This window comes from Hippoglossus hippoglossus, chromosome 22 (assembly GCF_009819705.1).
Source record: "Hippoglossus hippoglossus isolate fHipHip1 chromosome 22, fHipHip1.pri, whole genome shotgun sequence".
NCBI lineage: Eukaryota > Metazoa > Chordata > Actinopteri > Pleuronectiformes > Pleuronectidae > Hippoglossus > Hippoglossus hippoglossus.
This window is the reverse complement of record NC_047172.1, coordinates 2,487,306-2,504,474: the sequence shown is the minus strand read 5'-3', so window position 1 is coordinate 2,504,474 and position 17,169 is coordinate 2,487,306. Positions and strand designations below refer to the sequence as shown.

Genomic DNA, 17,169 nt, shown 5'->3' with positions numbered 1-17,169 from the left:
GATCCTCACCGCGATTTAATATCAGTCAATAAGGTCCTGGAGACAACGAGCTGCGGTTACTTCAGCAGGTGTTTGTGTGTCTCTCTTTTACCGCGAAAGCATCACAACTGTGCAAGATGCAGTCACCAAACCTTCCAGTTGTGTAGTTGAGAGTGTGCGTGATGAGATGCGTGTGTGTGCGAGTGGTCTGACCCACGAGTACCGATGTTTCCATCCCATCACAAAAACAGTCTCAGCTTGTTTTGTGGATTTTTTAGGAATAATCCAAATCTGATTATTTTATGTGCCACAGTCCAACTTTGGCATTTTAAAGAGCTTAACGTGGAACACAGGACTAAACACGAAGAGCTCAGACAAAATATCATCACGTCATAAGTACAAATTCAAAAGAAATTACAGTACAGTCATTTTTTATCATTGATGTGGTTGTTTCTAACTTCAGTCCTTGGCTTTTTGTAGACAAAACTTCAACACCTTATTTTGGAGGGAATGATGAAACCTCCAGCTACTTATTCTTAAAATGGATAATTAGCATTTTTTACTTTAATTACTTTAGCTTACGCCTATAATTTGATGTTTGTGAATGAACTTTAATATATTTGGATGTCGCATCTAAAGAGGTCTTTGGTTGCAGCCACCATTTAAACATCGTATATCCAGCAACAATCTGCCTGTCCATGTACAATTCAGAGAAAACAACAGGTTACAACACAGGATTATGATGGATGAACAAAATCAATAAGGGAATAAACTGAGTGGAATGACGACAATGATTTTTACTGTGCAAACTTTAGAAATGAGCTCGTCTCATTTCTCTGTGCTGATGACATGAGTGAAATGAAAGGCAAGACGGTCCACCACAAAGTTTAGTTCATATATTAAAGCCCGACTAATGCAGTGTTTCTGGGGCCGGTTTTAGGGGGTAAAATATTCCAATATCGAAGTAATATCTTTATCTTAGAATATATATATATATATATATACACACATGACTTTTGATCATTTCCTTCCTTTAATGTTTGGAGAACAACTGTGGTGTCATGTCATTCTGTTCCCTCGGTTCATAAATTTAAAACGCCTTCTTTTTACATTTTTAGACATTTTAGCAGGAGCTCAATTTATGGTGAAAAGACCTTTTTAGAAGTCAGCTGTTACCTTGTGACTCTTTCTCTCGACTGGTCCAGATCCACCTGGTGTCCAGGGTTTGACCGGGGATCACCCCCAATCGTCTCAACATCATTTTTCACAAGTCTCTCTTTTGTGGAAACTGAAATTAGTTGTTGAGCGTGGCTGCCTGCTCCTTCTCCACCTTCTCTTTGGCCTTTTCCTTCTCCACCAGCTTGTCCTCCTTCTGCAGCATCACCATGATGTCGGTCACCTGAGAGGTGGAGATGTCGATGTCCTCCTTGTCGATCAGCTCCACCACCTGAGGCACAGAAAGACTTAGTTCTAAACTCCACCATGAGGTTACCAGTAAAGCCTCATTTACAGTCGACGCACTTTAATGACGTCGTCGATGTCGATCTTCCCGTCCTTGTTGTCGTCCAGGGCCTCGGCGATGCTCTGCAGCTTGTGCTCCGGAATGTTCTGGATCTGCCGCATGATGTTGATCAGCTCGTCGATGCTGATGAGGTTCTCCCTGAGGGTGTAGAACAGACTGCATACAGGAAACGGTTAAAAGATTTGACCGGACGTAAAATGCGGTGGAGAAGTCCGAGGTCAACATGCTGCACGCGAGGTTCCCAGATCACACCAATCAAACTGATTTTTAAATTCACAACAGGTTCAATTTAGGCCAAACATTAAAATCAGGCTGAAATGCAGTGCAGCACACTTTCAATTTCACTGATTTGTTTTCAAAGCTGATACATATATATTATTTTAAACATATATATTGTATTTAAAGCAGGTGTGTGCAGCTTCAAATAGCAAGAATCAGTTTGTGTTATGGTTGCATTTATAAATCTGAATTTACACAGAACTCATAATACTTTGAGCTCAAAAAGGGTCACAGATGTTAATACATTGTCAATAAATCAAATCAAGCAGATACTTCTATTCAAGGTGATGTTATTCATTAAGGGATAAGAACTGTTGGCAGCACCTTGATGTAGGGAGGAGAAATGGAAGCTATGGATAAGCAGTGATTCCAGCAGCTGATGGGCAACAACCTTATTACAAGGTCAGCACACGGGAAGCAAGCGAATGGTGGTTCACCACAAACTCTTACCTTGTGGCAAAGAATAATCTGTAGAATGTCAAATAAATTAGGATTTGGTTTTAAAACTAAAACAATTATCTTTTTTGTTTTTTGTTTTTTTTCTGGGAAACCTTTTTGTTCCTTGTTTTATCTCCACCACCATTTTACAATGAAGGTAATGATGATGAGGAAGATGAGGAAGATGACAACAGATGACAACAGATGATGATTGATACCAAAAATATATATAAAGACTGAAAAGCACAAAATCAAATTCTCAATCCACAAGAATTTAAAGATAAACCGTTTTTTTTTGTCAAGCAGAGAAAGTGATGCACAGGCAACGTTTGGAGAGAAGCTACAAAACGCTCTGTTTACACCGCTGCATCAAACAGCTGCCTTTTCATCGTTCACTCTGTTCAGACTTGGTATTAACATCCGTCCTGAGGGATCCGATCACTAGAGGTCCGCTCTAAGTCCAGAGATCTGATCCCTCACACCACATTCAGAGGAGGTCATGTGGTCATATTCTGTGGTTGATCCCTCCCGGGTCATGTTAAAGGCCGACTCCGCTGACGCCCTCTGACCTGCTACACTTCTCAGAGCCCAAACATTGATCTATTTGCAGCCGCAGCCACAACATTAACACTGACCGCCACATATCGACATATTCTAAGCTTTCGAAGTTACACATATCGATCCACACAGCCCCCGACAGCTCCGCTCGCTCTGCCTCTCTCCATTATCTGTTAACACCGATTGGCTAAAAACAACAGTATTTGCTCTTCAGGAACACAAGTAACGGGTCATGAAGTGAGATCCAATCACAGGAGACGCATTCTGACGCCAGGTTTGACCAGACGAACTTGGACACGTGTGATTGGATCTCTCAGGACGGATGGTAACACAGAGTTCATGTTCTTCACAGACACAAACACCATCGCTGGTGAAATGATGCAAAAGCCGTGAGACACAGCAAAGCTTTGTTCTGAAAGGAACAGTTCAACATCGAGGGAAATGGTTTTCTTTCCAAATGTGAGATAATGAGACTGATGACAATCTTATCAAATGTATTAGAGAGAGAGATATATTTATTAAATATTATAGAGCCTGACTGATGTACTGTCTTTCTGTATCTGTTTGCAGATATGAGAATAAACAATGCAGCTTTTATGTAAAGATATATCCATTTTCTTAATTAAAATTCATTATATTTGGCTGCATCTGTATTTTCTCTTCATGAACAGTTCTTTATAATGAGGTTTTAGGTTAAAGTATAAAATATAAAGTTATGTATGGATGTATCAACGTCATAGGAGTTCACTGGAGAACTCGCATACATGAGTTTGACATCGATCTTCTTGTCTCACGCTGAGAAAGAATATCGAACAATACTGAACTATTCCTTTGAAGGATGAACCCATCGAAATGCCTCCGGTTGTGGAAATCAGAGGAATCTGCTCAGGCTTCTCGCTGCCATCCCTACATTGTGCTTCAGTTGCAGTTCAGCTCTTACCCAACAGGTGGGGTGCTTCCACTCTCCACCCGTCCGTCCAGGATGACCTTGTCCTTCTCCAGCTCCACGATGATGTGGCCGATGCGGCCGATCATTCGGTTCACTCTCTTCGTCAGGCGCTGGCTCGCCTTGGACTCCTCCACCGTCTTCTCCTGGCCGCTCTTAAAGAGCTCCATCTTTATTTCCTCCAGATCCTGGAGAACGCACGACGAGAACATAGATGAAATGCAGAACTTTTACACAAACAGGAAGTGTAAATCAGGATGAAAATTAGGAGCTATACATGTGTGAGGCGCTGAACGACAAATAAATAAACATTCTGGCGGAGAGTAGCTTCTTCACCCACCATCTTCAATGAGCTGTAAACAATAACCCTGATCTTTCCACTGCAGAAGTTACACGTCATGCCCTGCCTGCTGCTGCTCTGAGTTTCCCTGAGATCGGCTGAAGAGAAACCTTTGATTCGAATGTAAAGCTCGTCTCTACAGTAACTCCTGTGAGAAAAAGGCACCTCGTTGTATTCTTGGACGTCATCCTTCAGCTCCTCCAGCTCCTCTTTCTCCAGAGTCAACAGCCTCCTCTGCTCCTTCAGCTTTGAGCAGGCGTCGCCCAACATGTCAATCTCCTCTTTGGTGATCTCCTCGTCCTGAAAGATAAACATACAATCCCAAATATTTGATTATCCACCACTTGGATTAAAATTGTTATAAAGACAAAAGATGAAGACAACGATAAACACAGAGGCTTATGTTCATGTTTTCCTTTACACTACACAACCCAGTTACATTGAAATAGGTCACAATGCGTATTCTCTTAACAAGAGCCACATGTTGGTTTCATATGAACCCACATAAGAACAACCTAAACACACAGGATGGATAAAAGGAGGAAGGTTGGAGAGGAAAGTGGGAAACTCCCCATGACCCAACAACATGGAAGGAACTCTGTGGAGCTACAAAGGTTGTTAGACGGGGGGGGGGGGGGGGGGGGGGGGGGGGGGTTGAACCTGGGTCAGTATCGCTGCCTGGGAGGATTGACAAGGATCAGAAGAGTCCATACAGATGTGGGTCGAACAGAGGTCACAAGCCATATGTAGTATTTGTTTAACCAGAGGAGTGAGGTTTACTACAATAAAAACAAATCTGACCCTGGCTTGTCCACATGGAAGAAAGACAGAAGTTGTATTTTAGGTATAAATTACAAAGATTTAATCCCAGTAGGTTTAACTCATCTGGGATCTGTAGGTTTTCTGTTCTGTAATTTACCTTCTCTGTTTTTCAACCCACTTCAGAACACAGAAAGCTGAATATGAACATTTGTGGTCGGCCCTTGCCTCATTTTCTCCTGCTCTGCTTTCCAAAGACAACTCTCCTCTGGCTGACGTCACCATCTCGTGCTTAAAAGCTTGTATTTCGGGTTCAAATCCTTTCATTCAGTTTTCAATCCTTCTGAACGTGAGATCAAACAGTTATTGAAAAGGGCAAAAGAAACTAAATGCCATAATTTACGTGCAAGTGCTGTTTAACCCACATCTGTGTCTGCTCAGAGGAAGACGGGGGAAACTGTGTTTGAAGGGATAAACTGGTGTGAGGGTCATTTGGGAGGAGACAACATTGAACCTGACCTGGAAGCACAGGAAAGTCTGCCACTGTTCAAACTGTGCAGTACGGAAGACAAAGAAGTGACGGAGAGATAAATAAATTACTTAGTAAATGAGACACGCGATCACATTTCAGGGTTTTTCACAAAGATACAGAGCCGACAGTCTTATCATCCTCTGACGTCACTATTACATCTTACCCAAAAATATTATTTGTTGAATATTTTAATACATTAACTACCTGTAAGGGAGAATTGGGCTTCCTGTGTCTGTAAATCGCAATTTAACCCAAAGAATATCAAATACAGAACTTATATTTTCTTATACTTCTTTTTCTTGTGTTATTTTGTCTAATTTCACTAATAGTTTTGTGTATGTGTGTGTAGTTTTAGCATTTATGATCTTCTGCTTGATACGCCTGCGTCGTCATATTGTTTTACTGATCATTTATACCCTCCATGTGCTACGTCATTTATTTATTACTTATTGATATGTGTGTGTCTGTGTATGTTCTTCTGTGTTTAATCAGTGTTTGTTGCTTTAGTCATTTCGTTTTAAAATGTTGACACTGCCAAAGGTAAAGTAGAGTTTTACCGGAATCCATGAGATTTAATTTTGAAATAGCTGCTAAATGTTGTGTGAAATATAAAAAACATGTCCAGTGTTTTACAATCACCAGCAGTACGTGTAGAGATGTTACCTTGATTGCCTCTATGACAGGCGCTGTGTCCCTCAGGATCTCTGAGTGAGCGGCCAGGTCAGCCTTGGACATTGCTGCCGCTGCCTTGCTCCGCTCTGCCTCCATCTCCAGCTCCCCCTGCAGCACGAGAGAGTGACGGAGCAACTCGTCAGGCAAACAAAGAACAACGGGGGCGAATAAAGCAAATGTACAAGACGTATGATCTGTACGATAACACGGACGTGCTCCCGAGGCTTTAATCCAGGAAATAAAATACGTGCAGCGTCATTACCCTGGCAACCTTCTCTGCAGCATCAGCCAACCTCTCCATCTGACGGTCCTTGTTGTCCTGGCGTATGACCGCCTCCTCCTGCAGCATCGTCTCCACTTTGGTCTTATTGTCGACTTTGGAGAGCTCCATCTCTGCCACCTTCAACTGGGCCTCCTTCGTCTGGAGAGGAGCGAGTGAAGTGACGAATGAGCGTAGCCACTCGTTTTATCAAGTTCTGGCCTTTGTAAAAACTGAAACGAAACACTCATTACGAGTATAAGTCGTGTTCACATACCACAATGTCGGGCAGCGTCTGCAGCGTGGTCTTCAGCTGGTCGGCAGGAGACAGCGTGTCGGGCAGGAACATGGCTCGAGACAGCAGCAGCAGAGAGGTGGGGATCTGCTGGTTCAGATGCAGGTCCAACCACTTCAAACAACACAGAGGTGAGAGTCAACAGATGAATAAAACCTCTTTAAACACAAGTCACCTTCATCGTTAAAGTCTCAATAACCCGATTTTATTTTGCATGTTTTTTCCCCATTCCAAAGAGAAGAACAAACGGTGGAATGTGAAGCAGACAGTCAAACCCGTCGTCCGTCTCTGGACGTTGTCGTTACCTGGATGAGTTGCTCTCTCAGTCGATCTTCTGTGACTCCGAGAGATCTCATCCCTCTGACGCGACAGGCCGCCTGCACCTCGTTCACGTTCAGACTCTCCACTCCTTCATCAGCTATGAGCTGCACAAACAGAGCACAGGGGTCACACAGAGTTTTTCATAATTCACTTCCATTGACACAGACCAAGTTCTGCTTTTACAGAGGAAACGTATTAGGTTCAGGAAGGAAACAGCCTGGTACCTTGTCGTCTGCACGGATGGCCCTCAGCTTCATGATGAGCTGGAAGCGGAGGAAGTTGTTGGTCCCGATGGACTGGAGCTCCAGGAGGCGGCAGAGAGCCACCAGCTGAGGCCGGGTCAGGTTGTCCAGAGTCAGCTCATCCTCAAACAGCTTGGAGAACTTTATGATCTGCTCATTACTGGGACGTTCACCGGAGTCACGGATCTACAGAGATGAAGAAAGTTGAGACTTGTAGATCACATCTGAGGAGAATCTTCAAATTAAGACTTAAACTGTCGCTGTGTTTGTCCAGATTCAGGAGACATTTGGTCATTTCAATCCTCAAAACTACATAAAAACTGAATCTTACATTTATAATTCATATTACAGCCATTTTGACTTATCTATATATCATTCAGCATATATGTATATACACACCACACCAGACCAACCAACAAGCGACATTGTACTGTTTCCACTACCAGGGGGCAGCACTGAGCCCATTCTCTCTCTGGTCTGAACCAACAGTGACACCAACCTTCTGGAAGAAGGTGGAGAACTCCTCCGTCACGTTGCCCTGGGCCGCCTTGTTCCTCAGGGCGATCTCCTCGATGGTGTCCTGCAAGAACTTGGCCATCTCCAGTTTGACCCTCAGCTCCTTTTTCAACCTCTCCTCCTGAAAACAATTTAGGACATGTACTATACTGTCAGTACCATGTCTCACAGTGTAGCTTGATCCTTTATGCGTCATTACAAATGATTATTCTACCAACGAGGATATTTACGTTGCATTGATTATGAGCATGTCCAACATTAGGAGTGTGGAACAGGTCAGGGATCCTGTTGTGCTCTGGATTAGGCTGTAATTAGGATTAACTGCTGTCAGGGAGAGACAGTGCTCTGATCACCTCATCAGGATCTCAGGTGAAGGTTCACGAGAGGGATAAAGATTTTAATTTTATCTTCTTATTTAACGGTGAACACATGTACAGTGTCCCTGATCCTACGGTGTGTGGGACACTAATATTCATTTAGTCAGGAAACAACTATAATATAATAAGTCTTAGGTTTTAATTTTTTTAAATGTGAGTATTAGATTTATTTGTTTTTTTTATAGTAAACTGTGTCTCAAATCACACTGAAAATAATAGTTATAGTCTCATTCATCTTGAGCCTGAGTTTCTTTACCTTCTTTGACTGTGTCTCAAAGGTGGACGGCAACATGTTGGGGAAGAGTTTCAGAGCCACGGGGAGCAGGAACTCCATGAAGGGGACGATGATGAAGACCAGGAAGGGAAGAAGTCTGAAGACGTCCGCACACGTTCTGAGAAACTGAGGAGAAAGTGCAGAAAACCGGCATGAGGACGAGATCACACATGACAACCTTGAGCCCAATCTAAGTAAGTGTCTGCTTGTGATTATACAGTGAATATGGTTGATTTGAACATTTAGGGCCCTTATGTCTCCAGCAGGCTGTAGCGTGTGCGTGCCTCCACCAGGGAGCAGTGTCCCCAGAGGAAGCTGTGATGACGTCTGCCTGGACTTTTGTCTCTTGGCACAATCAGCTCCTCTAATAACAGTTTCCACACTCAGCAGTTTAACTCCCCCAGCAGCAGAAACCTCCCAATTCACCGGTGCGTTTATTTGCATGGAGCTGAAAACCAAAGTGACGATTTCATTTTTTTTTTTTTTTTTAAACGTCCACTCGAGCCAACAGGAAGTACATTTGTTCAGCGTGGACCTGAACAATCCTCCGAGTGTGGACGGAGCACGCGGACACTGGTCTTCTTCATTGTACAGCTGTCCGACTGTGGCTCACTCACCGTCAACACAATCCCAACCAACCGTTTACAGAAACCAGCGCTGAGGGGAGAAGTTCCAAAGCACCAGTCCTCCTTTCTCGGCCCTTTCCACCTGCATGTCGGTGGACCAGTAGGGTGAAGGATTTAGGGCCAGCCTGAGTGAAAAGGCCTTTGTCCGCGGTTCCATTGACATGTATATCATCTCCCAGAGTTCCACCATCAAAGCAGGGCGGAGGGGGTGACAGGATTCAAATGGAAGGAGCCTTAAACGGAGGCCTGAGTATTGTAAGTGAATATGAAAGGGGGAGATTAAGGAGGCAAAGCCAGTCCGGGCTTGATGAATGGGCTGTAGATGGGCTCGGGACATGCGCTCCAAGGGAGTCAGCTGCATTTGAAAAGGTGCAGATGGGACGGTGGTGTGGGTTTAATGCAGAGGAGGGGGGGGGGGGGGAGCAGTCCGTGGTCATCATCAGCACTGACCAGCAGCTATTAGTTAGCACAGCACCGAGCCTTAATTCCCTCTGTTTCTTTAGCATAGCCACACGGAACATTGATGTATCGTAAATAAGTTAATTAAATCGTTTCCTGTCTTTCAATAGAACCATTTTGTGAAGTTATAATATTGTTTGAGCACAAAAATTATGAAGGATTCCAAGTAAATAGTTAAAACTACGATGGCACTCACAGAGCACAGTCCCATTGTGAAACCAGATTTAAATTCACTAGATTCAGATTTCTATTTGGATCTGCTCCAAATTGTACACACTCTGGACTTTTGCAAAATCCTGCAAATGATCAGAATAACAATTAAACACAGTCAAAACGTTAATTATGGTCATTTAGGTTTTTGGTTTTGCATCGAAGCAAAGACTGTAAATAAAGATGGACGATGTGTCTCCACTTCCTCCCACCATCCAGAAATGAGCAGAGGCGAAGTCAACCTGACGCAGAGCGTTCACAATCTTTTCCACTAAGTCTGTCGCATCCTGTACCGCACAGGAACCGGGCAGCAGTAAGTAAGTGTGACCCGAGCTGACCGGCTCACCTGCCCTGAAACGACACCTGATGTGTGCCAGCGCCTGCATCCGATTACTGCAGCGAGCACTGGGCCTCCATCCAGACAGCTCGGCCCTGAATGTGGGACGAGCGGCTGCCGTGAATTCAGAGCAAGTAGCAGGTTTTGTCAAAGAAGACGAGAAGAGTCCGTCATGGAAACGATGTTTATTCTACTTGTTTACTTCACTGCTGTGTTTACTCTGCATCTGGTTTAAATTAGCGATCGTTAAACCATGTTTCTATCAGTTTTACTATTTCAACACATTTCAGTCAAGTTAAGTTTGTATCATATTTTAGGGTATTCAATCAAACAGCTGCTGTATCATCATCAGTCGCTCAGAAAAACTAAAAGCTGTGATTGTTTTTCTACTAAAAGCGTTGCTGTTGTAAACCACCGCAGCCGATACAACACAAACTGGGCGAAGTTAACTGAGGACCTTTCTAATCAAAGCGGCCACACGTAAAAGCATCAACCTCAAGAGCTTTAATCAGGCAGCAGAGCAGCAGCGAGCGCCTGGTGAGTCAACACCGCCAATTTCTATAATTGATCCCTTTAGGTTTGAGAAGCTGTGGATTAAACATTACAGAACAAGATGTCTGAGCTGTCCGACTCCGTCATTCCTGAAGTCTACACTCATGCTGGTTGCGCACAGTGTAAACTCTGAGTCATAGTGGAAACACGTCTTTCCTTACCCAGTGGCTGGTGGGTCAGTTTTCCCATTTCTGCTCAAATAAAATGTCCTGTAATTCCCTTTAAGTAACAAATCATCTGAACAGATTTGGTCTCCAGAGAAAAGCTTCACAACTTCCTCCACGTTTCCTGCCTGCAGGCCTCACCTGTCTCCTCTCGCGTCGGGACAGGACGTTTCCGTTCAACACCATCCACAGCAATCGCCCAGCAATGGTGGTGTCGATCCACAGCAGCCTGAAGCCGTGGTAGTAGTGCTTGACTTCATCCACGACCCACTGTCGGACCGTCCTTCTCACACGTTCTGCATCCAGCGTGGGACTGTACACCGGCCCTCCCTCCTCCAGCTTCTTCTTGTCCTTTATCGAACGCAGTGACTTCTCCACCTTCGAATCGTCCCATCTCCTCCTCGAAGTGTGTATCCACCTGACTCCGGAGATGTCCTGCTGCCGCACTATCGACCACTGGGCCCCTGTTGTGATCGCAGGGTGTATTGAGGGGGAGGCCCCCGGCACAAGAGCGCAGTAGTGCCGCAGTGAGTCCAAGCTCTGGCAGGGGCCCACACTTCCATCTGACCCAGGGAGGAAAGGACCGAATGAAGAGACCTGGGTCAAACTGCCGAGTCGCCCATCAAGTCTAAGGAAACAACAGGGTGAGGACATCAGAAAGGAAAATCACAAGTTCTACTTTAAACAAAACAGTGACGGCTTTGGACAAAACAAACTCTACTGGAACATTTTTGCCAAAAGTAATACAATGAAAACACAACACAGAAATGTGAATTTGGGTTTGATTGAACATAAAATAGCATCCAAAAAAACCATGTTAGCATCCATGTGGCTACGGAAGCACAAGTCAAATCTCAGAAATAAATGTCAAAAGATAATAAACTAACATTTAAGCTCAAAACCTCAAGCAGGTCTGAGCCGAGTCCACTTACGAACATAAAAACACCCAGAAACCTCAAATCTTTAAATATCGGTGAAACTGAATTTCCGTCTTAAAATGTTTAAATGTTCTTCACTGAAGTTTTTATATTGTAAGAGTTGTTTTCAGATGTTCTGTTTAATCCTCGTGATTATTCGACTTACATCGGACTGGAGAGTCTGAGGGCTGTGCAGCTGAAACAGGCACCATCTTGAAGTGCCCCTGCAAAGAAGGAAACAAGAATATGAGGGGAAGAGTTTACACATATACACACATATACACACATATACACACACATACACACATATACACACATATACACACATATACACACATATACACACATATACACACATAGAGACTACTCAGGAATTCCATGAAGTGCTGCTGATGAGTAGACGAGCAGATCAAACAGCAGCAGATATCCACAGGCCTCGTCTGGTCTGATTCTTTAATGTCATTTTATTTCTGAGTTCAATGACCGAACTATAACTCTGTGTGATTATGTAATAATGATAAAAGAATACAGCCCCTGCTGCTGTCGTAGAAAATAGATCTTGATTAATCTTTTTCACCGTTTCTCCGGCTTCATGAGTTCTGTAGCTTTATCACTTCTTAGCATGCAAATCTCTGGAACTTCAGGTTATTTTTACAACTTGCTAATGTTTAAAATGACTCTGTGTCGTTCACGTGTCCATAGAATAAATTCAGTGTATTGTTTCTGTGAGAGTATCTGTGCCTCAGTGGCCATAACACCCCCACCCTTCCTGAGTGAGGCCCACGGTGGGGCTCCAAAGCCCCAGAGGCCCCCGTCAGGGCGAAGTGTGCACATGCGGAGAGAGGGCGGGGTGGTGAGACCCTTCAGGCCAATCATCAGAGAGCAGATGACGTAACCACACCCTTCCTCTGGCCCTCACATGGCCGGCTGGAGTAAATCCAGTAAGGCCTGGTCGAACATGTCAGGCTGTGGCCGGCAGCCAGTACGACACAGACTTTACTGGAACAGAGTCACCTTTGTGGCAGAAGCCACTGCAGCACAGAGAGAAATCCCTGGAACTACAGCAGATTACCTGACCCTGACCTGTACTGTTCTCCTGCACTGTACACACATCTACACACATCTACACACATCTACACACATCTACACACTGGGTTTCCTCTGTGAATTCACCCCCCCCCCCCCGGGGTTTGAGTATTGGTTTCATGCTCAAACCACTTTCAGTCCAAGTTATGCTACACTAGGTTTCTCATTTTGGCGGAACTACGATTTACATTTTGTCAGCATGTTTGTTGAAATAATTTTAATAACAAATATAACAGAATGTTATGGTATGAAAATGTGGCAGAGAACAGATATATAAAATTACGAAAGTAATCTGTGTGACATTTCTACAATGTGTTTGTTGTTTTACACACAGGGACTTTACTTTAAATGAAAAGTAAACATGACATGACTTTCATTTCTGTGTAATCGGTAATGTGCTCATGGATTATTGTGGAATGCATAAAACCTCATTCATGCAAAACTAAAACTGCTTCGTCCTCACAGTGATTTCAGTAAAAGTAAAGCAACTACAACCTGTAGTCACTGATAAATGCCGCCTTTCCAGTTCTCTGTGGAACTTGGTATTTTTGTCATCTTCCACTCGAGAACAAGTCAACAATTAGCCTGAAGTAAAGAAACCACAGCGTGTATTGAACTAACTTCTGATCAACACGTCTGTGAAATTAATACTGAAAATTTCAGCCATTTACGAGAATAAATGACAGAAAAAGTCAACTTGAACTTACTGAACATTCGATATGACTTATTTTACAATGGCAATGGACTTGATTTGATCTTAATCTTGACCCAGAATAAACCAGGTCTGGTCATGGAGGGTCAGAACTAGGTCATGCTCCCCACGCCGTGCTGGACTTCTGGAAACCACAGCTAACTTGTGAGTGACCCCACAGCTCAAAGGGCTCTGTGCAGCAGTAAAATACTAAAATGGAAGTCTAATAAAACTCCCATCATTAACCTTGTGAGCAGTAAATAACCACAGAGACGCTCAGTTCCTGTACGTGCTCCTGAGATCAGTATTTCCTTGTAGCCTCAGCTTTTTCAACATCGGTGCAGCAGCCTTGCATACAAAACATGCTGCTTTTCAATTTATTGCCAAAAATCTAACGAAATACTGGATCTTAGGTGAATTACCCTTTGTTTTATGAGCAGCGTCGGCTCACGTGTTTGAATCTGACTGACGTGGAGGCAAGACAAGAACAGGACAGTTGGTAGGGCTGCATAATCGGTTTATCAACTGGACACCTCCCGTCACACATGGTCCTTAGCGTAAGATCCAGAACGACAAAGAGTACAGCCGAGCCTTCTGAGTACGTAGATCAGGAGGTATCAGGCATCTCCAGCTGTATCCAGTAAAATATGGTATTTTAGTTTCATTTCCCCTGGGACTCAGCTCTCAGACATACTGACGATTAGTGCAGACAACTGAGACTCACGTTTTCAGCCGTTTCAGTGTGAAATGAGTCCAAACAACAGAGGACTCAGCTGCACCAACCACATAAAACCAGTAAATGCTGCAGTGTTTAAACATATTGCTCCATATGTTGTTCTAGATTCCCCTTCACACACACCGATACAACTGGAACTAGGTTTCTGTCGTATTTCTTTAATGCTGTGTTAGATAACGCTCTTATCTTTACTACAACTGACCTACAGCCTGTTTGATGACTGCTGTGCTTCCATTGGCATGGTGGTCAATGTTCAGGAGTCACAGCAGCCGTGGTTGGTCAGGGTCACAACCTGAGTCGAGGGTTTTTGAATTTTACTCGATCAGAGCAAGGATTATCATTAACTGATTATCATGTAAATGTTCCAGCTTCTGTTTTTTCATGAGACTCTTGTATCATGACTGCTTCCAGCTGAATAAGTAATGAGAGAATTAACTCCAGTCTTACTCAGGTGGAGTTATAAGAGGCAGTGACCTTTCTTCATGGAAGCACAGCAATTTGTCTGATAATCTGGGCCTAAAGCCAAGAGCACGGTCTCCGTCTGACGGACAAATCCCCGTCATGAGCCAATCATCTATTTAGAAGCACAGCTATAATGCACCAACTCAAATACAAACATTTCCTGAGAAAGAAATCGGAGACATTAATCTCCACGGCCCCTGAGCGGCTATGACACACCTAGAAACCAAACAATGAAAGTGCAAAGAGACGTATCACCTTCATATCTACACTGGTTATATAACAGGTAAAGTGCGAGGCTAATAAAGAACATGCAGTGATATGGAAATACAGGATATCGAGTTGTTCTGGAGCCACAATCTGTTTGAGCAAAGACCAGCCGAAAGATGGTTCAACTAAAAATAAAATCACTTCTCTTAAAAGAGGGTGGACATTAATAGAATGAGTGCAGTTTGGTTTAAGATTACAGCCATTAAGGTAATGATTATTCTAGAGTGTGACTGATATAGAAAATCCTAAAGTGCCATTAACCCAACTATGAAAATCTGGATTTTACTATGAATCCATCGATGGAACAATCTAATTGAAGCAAAAATGAGTTCAAATGTCAGCAGAAGAAGCTTGTAAGGGAGAAGCACAAAGTTCCCACAATGCATCACCATTATGCCGCGGCTCATGATTTCACAACGTTGTCCAAACAGACGACTGAGAAAAACTGATGAACACAGAGACAGACGCATTCAGCTCATATATAAACTCACATCTCATATCTTCATCACTCAAGCACCTTAGTAATATTCACCAGGATCAAGTTTACATTTACTGTCACTCAATGTAACTGCAATGATCCAACCATCCAATCGATGATTTAAGTTTAACCATATATTAAAGATTTAAAATAATATATATAATAATAATAATAATAAAACAGACACAAATACAACCAAATATAAAGAACTGTAATTTAAAATGTTATGTAATTCTTTAGGTAGAATATAAACATAAATACACATCTTTTATGCATTATTTATTCGGTAAAACAACGTTTTCATATCGGCAACCATAAACACAGATATATATGTTTATATATAGGGTCTCGTCTATTATGTCTGTTTTTGTTGGGTTAACTGAACTCGCCTTTTTATATTTGCACATGGGAGAAGCCCAATCCGTTCTGCTGTGCACTTCCTGTTGTTGTATGGTCTGAATGACAAATAAAGTTCACTTTGACATTGTGATGAATTAAATAGAAACGTGCACATGACAGAGCCTGAGCTCAGCTTCATTCATGTTTAAAACCCACTGCTCTGACGGGGATGCTGAATGAACACAGGGAAACCTGTTCCCATGGCAACAAGCATCCTGCAGCAGAGAGGGGGGGGCTGGACAGAAGATGGCTGTCCTCAGATAACCTGAATCCCAAATCATGTTGTGCTCCTCTCAGAACTGTGAGGCCCTTAAAACGCTGATTCATGCGGGATGATGACCTTAAACCCGGACAGACCGACAGCAGCATTGATTGACCCGGGTTGGTTATTGATTTATGGATTAAAACACTGAATGACAGGTCTGGTTTGGTTCCGTTTCATCCAGTTATCTGCTGGGAACCGTCACCATCTTCCTGGAAACAACAACACAGCCACTGACCGGAGAAAACATGACACCCCCGCATGCTAATAACACCGAAGCTAGGCTAGCTCAATGTCATCAAAATAAACAAAGCTCCACAGCAACAAACAAAACACATCAAACTCATAGTTACCTTTCCGGAACTCGTTCTTTAAAGACCGGGACGTTTTCATCAAAGGCGCCCGGGACCTGGTGAGCAGGATTAACGCCATGCGGGAGGTTCTCTGTCCTCAATGGTTTCACTTTACTCACAGGCTAGTTAGCCACTTAGCACCGGTGTGTTGGAGCGCTGGAGGCCGGAGAGGAGCCGCCGCTGAGCCGCTACGACGCTCCCGAGGTCCCGTGAGGTGAATTAACGGGCTACGAGGAAGGTGGACGTGAACACGGAGAGATCTGACTCCTTGTCATCACATGCCTCTGTGGGTCTCCTCGGTGGTTGGGTGGTTGTATGATTGTCCGTTATTGTTCTGTTATTGTTCTGTTATTGTTCTATGATTGTTCTACGGTTCTCCTCTGTCGTTCTCCGGCGCTCGTCTTTGATCCTCTGGTTCTCGTCTTTGATCCTCTGGTTCTCGTCTTTGATCCTCCCCATAGGTTCTTCTCTGTTCCGCGGTGACAGCGAGCCGGGTCTAGGCTCCGGAGTGACGTCACACCGCTGTCAGTGCCTCTGTGAAGCGACCGGAGGTGTGAGGGGGAACCAGACACTTCCGGTGAGCTTATAAAGTAAAATGATGTCAAATTCAAGCAAGTTCGTTTGAGTTCAATTCAATTTTCTTTACTTCAATTCATGTCCCATCACGTCACGTCACTTCGCTTTACTTTACTTTACTTTAATTTGCTTTACTCTTCTTTACTTTGCTTTAATTCCCTTTACTTTAATTCACTTTACTTCAAGTCTCTTTCCATTTAGTTCAATTCTATTCAAATGCTTTATTGAATTATGCAGACACAAAGTTATCACTGCAATGACATTCTTAGTTTTGGAAAAAGTTTG

General features: G+C 43.4%; 1 protein-coding gene across 3 annotated transcripts; it reads right to left on the bottom strand.

Annotated features, from left to right (window-relative positions):
• Nucleotides 1–483: 483 nt before the first annotated feature.
• Nucleotides 484–16,871, bottom strand: letm1 (leucine zipper-EF-hand containing transmembrane protein 1). Of its 3 annotated transcripts, XM_034577451.1 has the most exons (15): nt 16,309–16,871; nt 11,741–11,798; nt 10,799–11,285; nt 8,292–8,435; nt 7,642–7,779; nt 7,125–7,328; nt 6,885–7,004; nt 6,562–6,693; nt 6,288–6,446; nt 6,017–6,133; nt 4,228–4,362; nt 3,717–3,910; nt 2,231–2,248; nt 1,501–1,657; nt 484–1,426 (listed from the first exon to the last, which is right to left on the bottom strand). In XM_034577451.1, the coding sequence occupies exons 1-15, from the start codon at nt 16,385–16,387 to the stop codon at nt 1,274–1,276; spliced, it is 2,295 nt and encodes a 764-aa protein (XP_034433342.1). In that variant the 5' UTR covers nt 16,388–16,871; the 3' UTR covers nt 484–1,273. The 3 variants fall into 3 exon arrangements, with proteins under 3 accessions (XP_034433342.1, XP_034433343.1, XP_034433344.1); XM_034577452.1 differs by lacking the exon at nt 2,231–2,248 and having other exon boundaries at nt 16,309–16,870; XM_034577453.1 differs by lacking the exon at nt 2,231–2,248 and having other exon boundaries at nt 1,501–1,639; nt 16,309–16,870.
• Between the last annotated feature and the right edge of the window lie 298 nt (nt 16,872–17,169).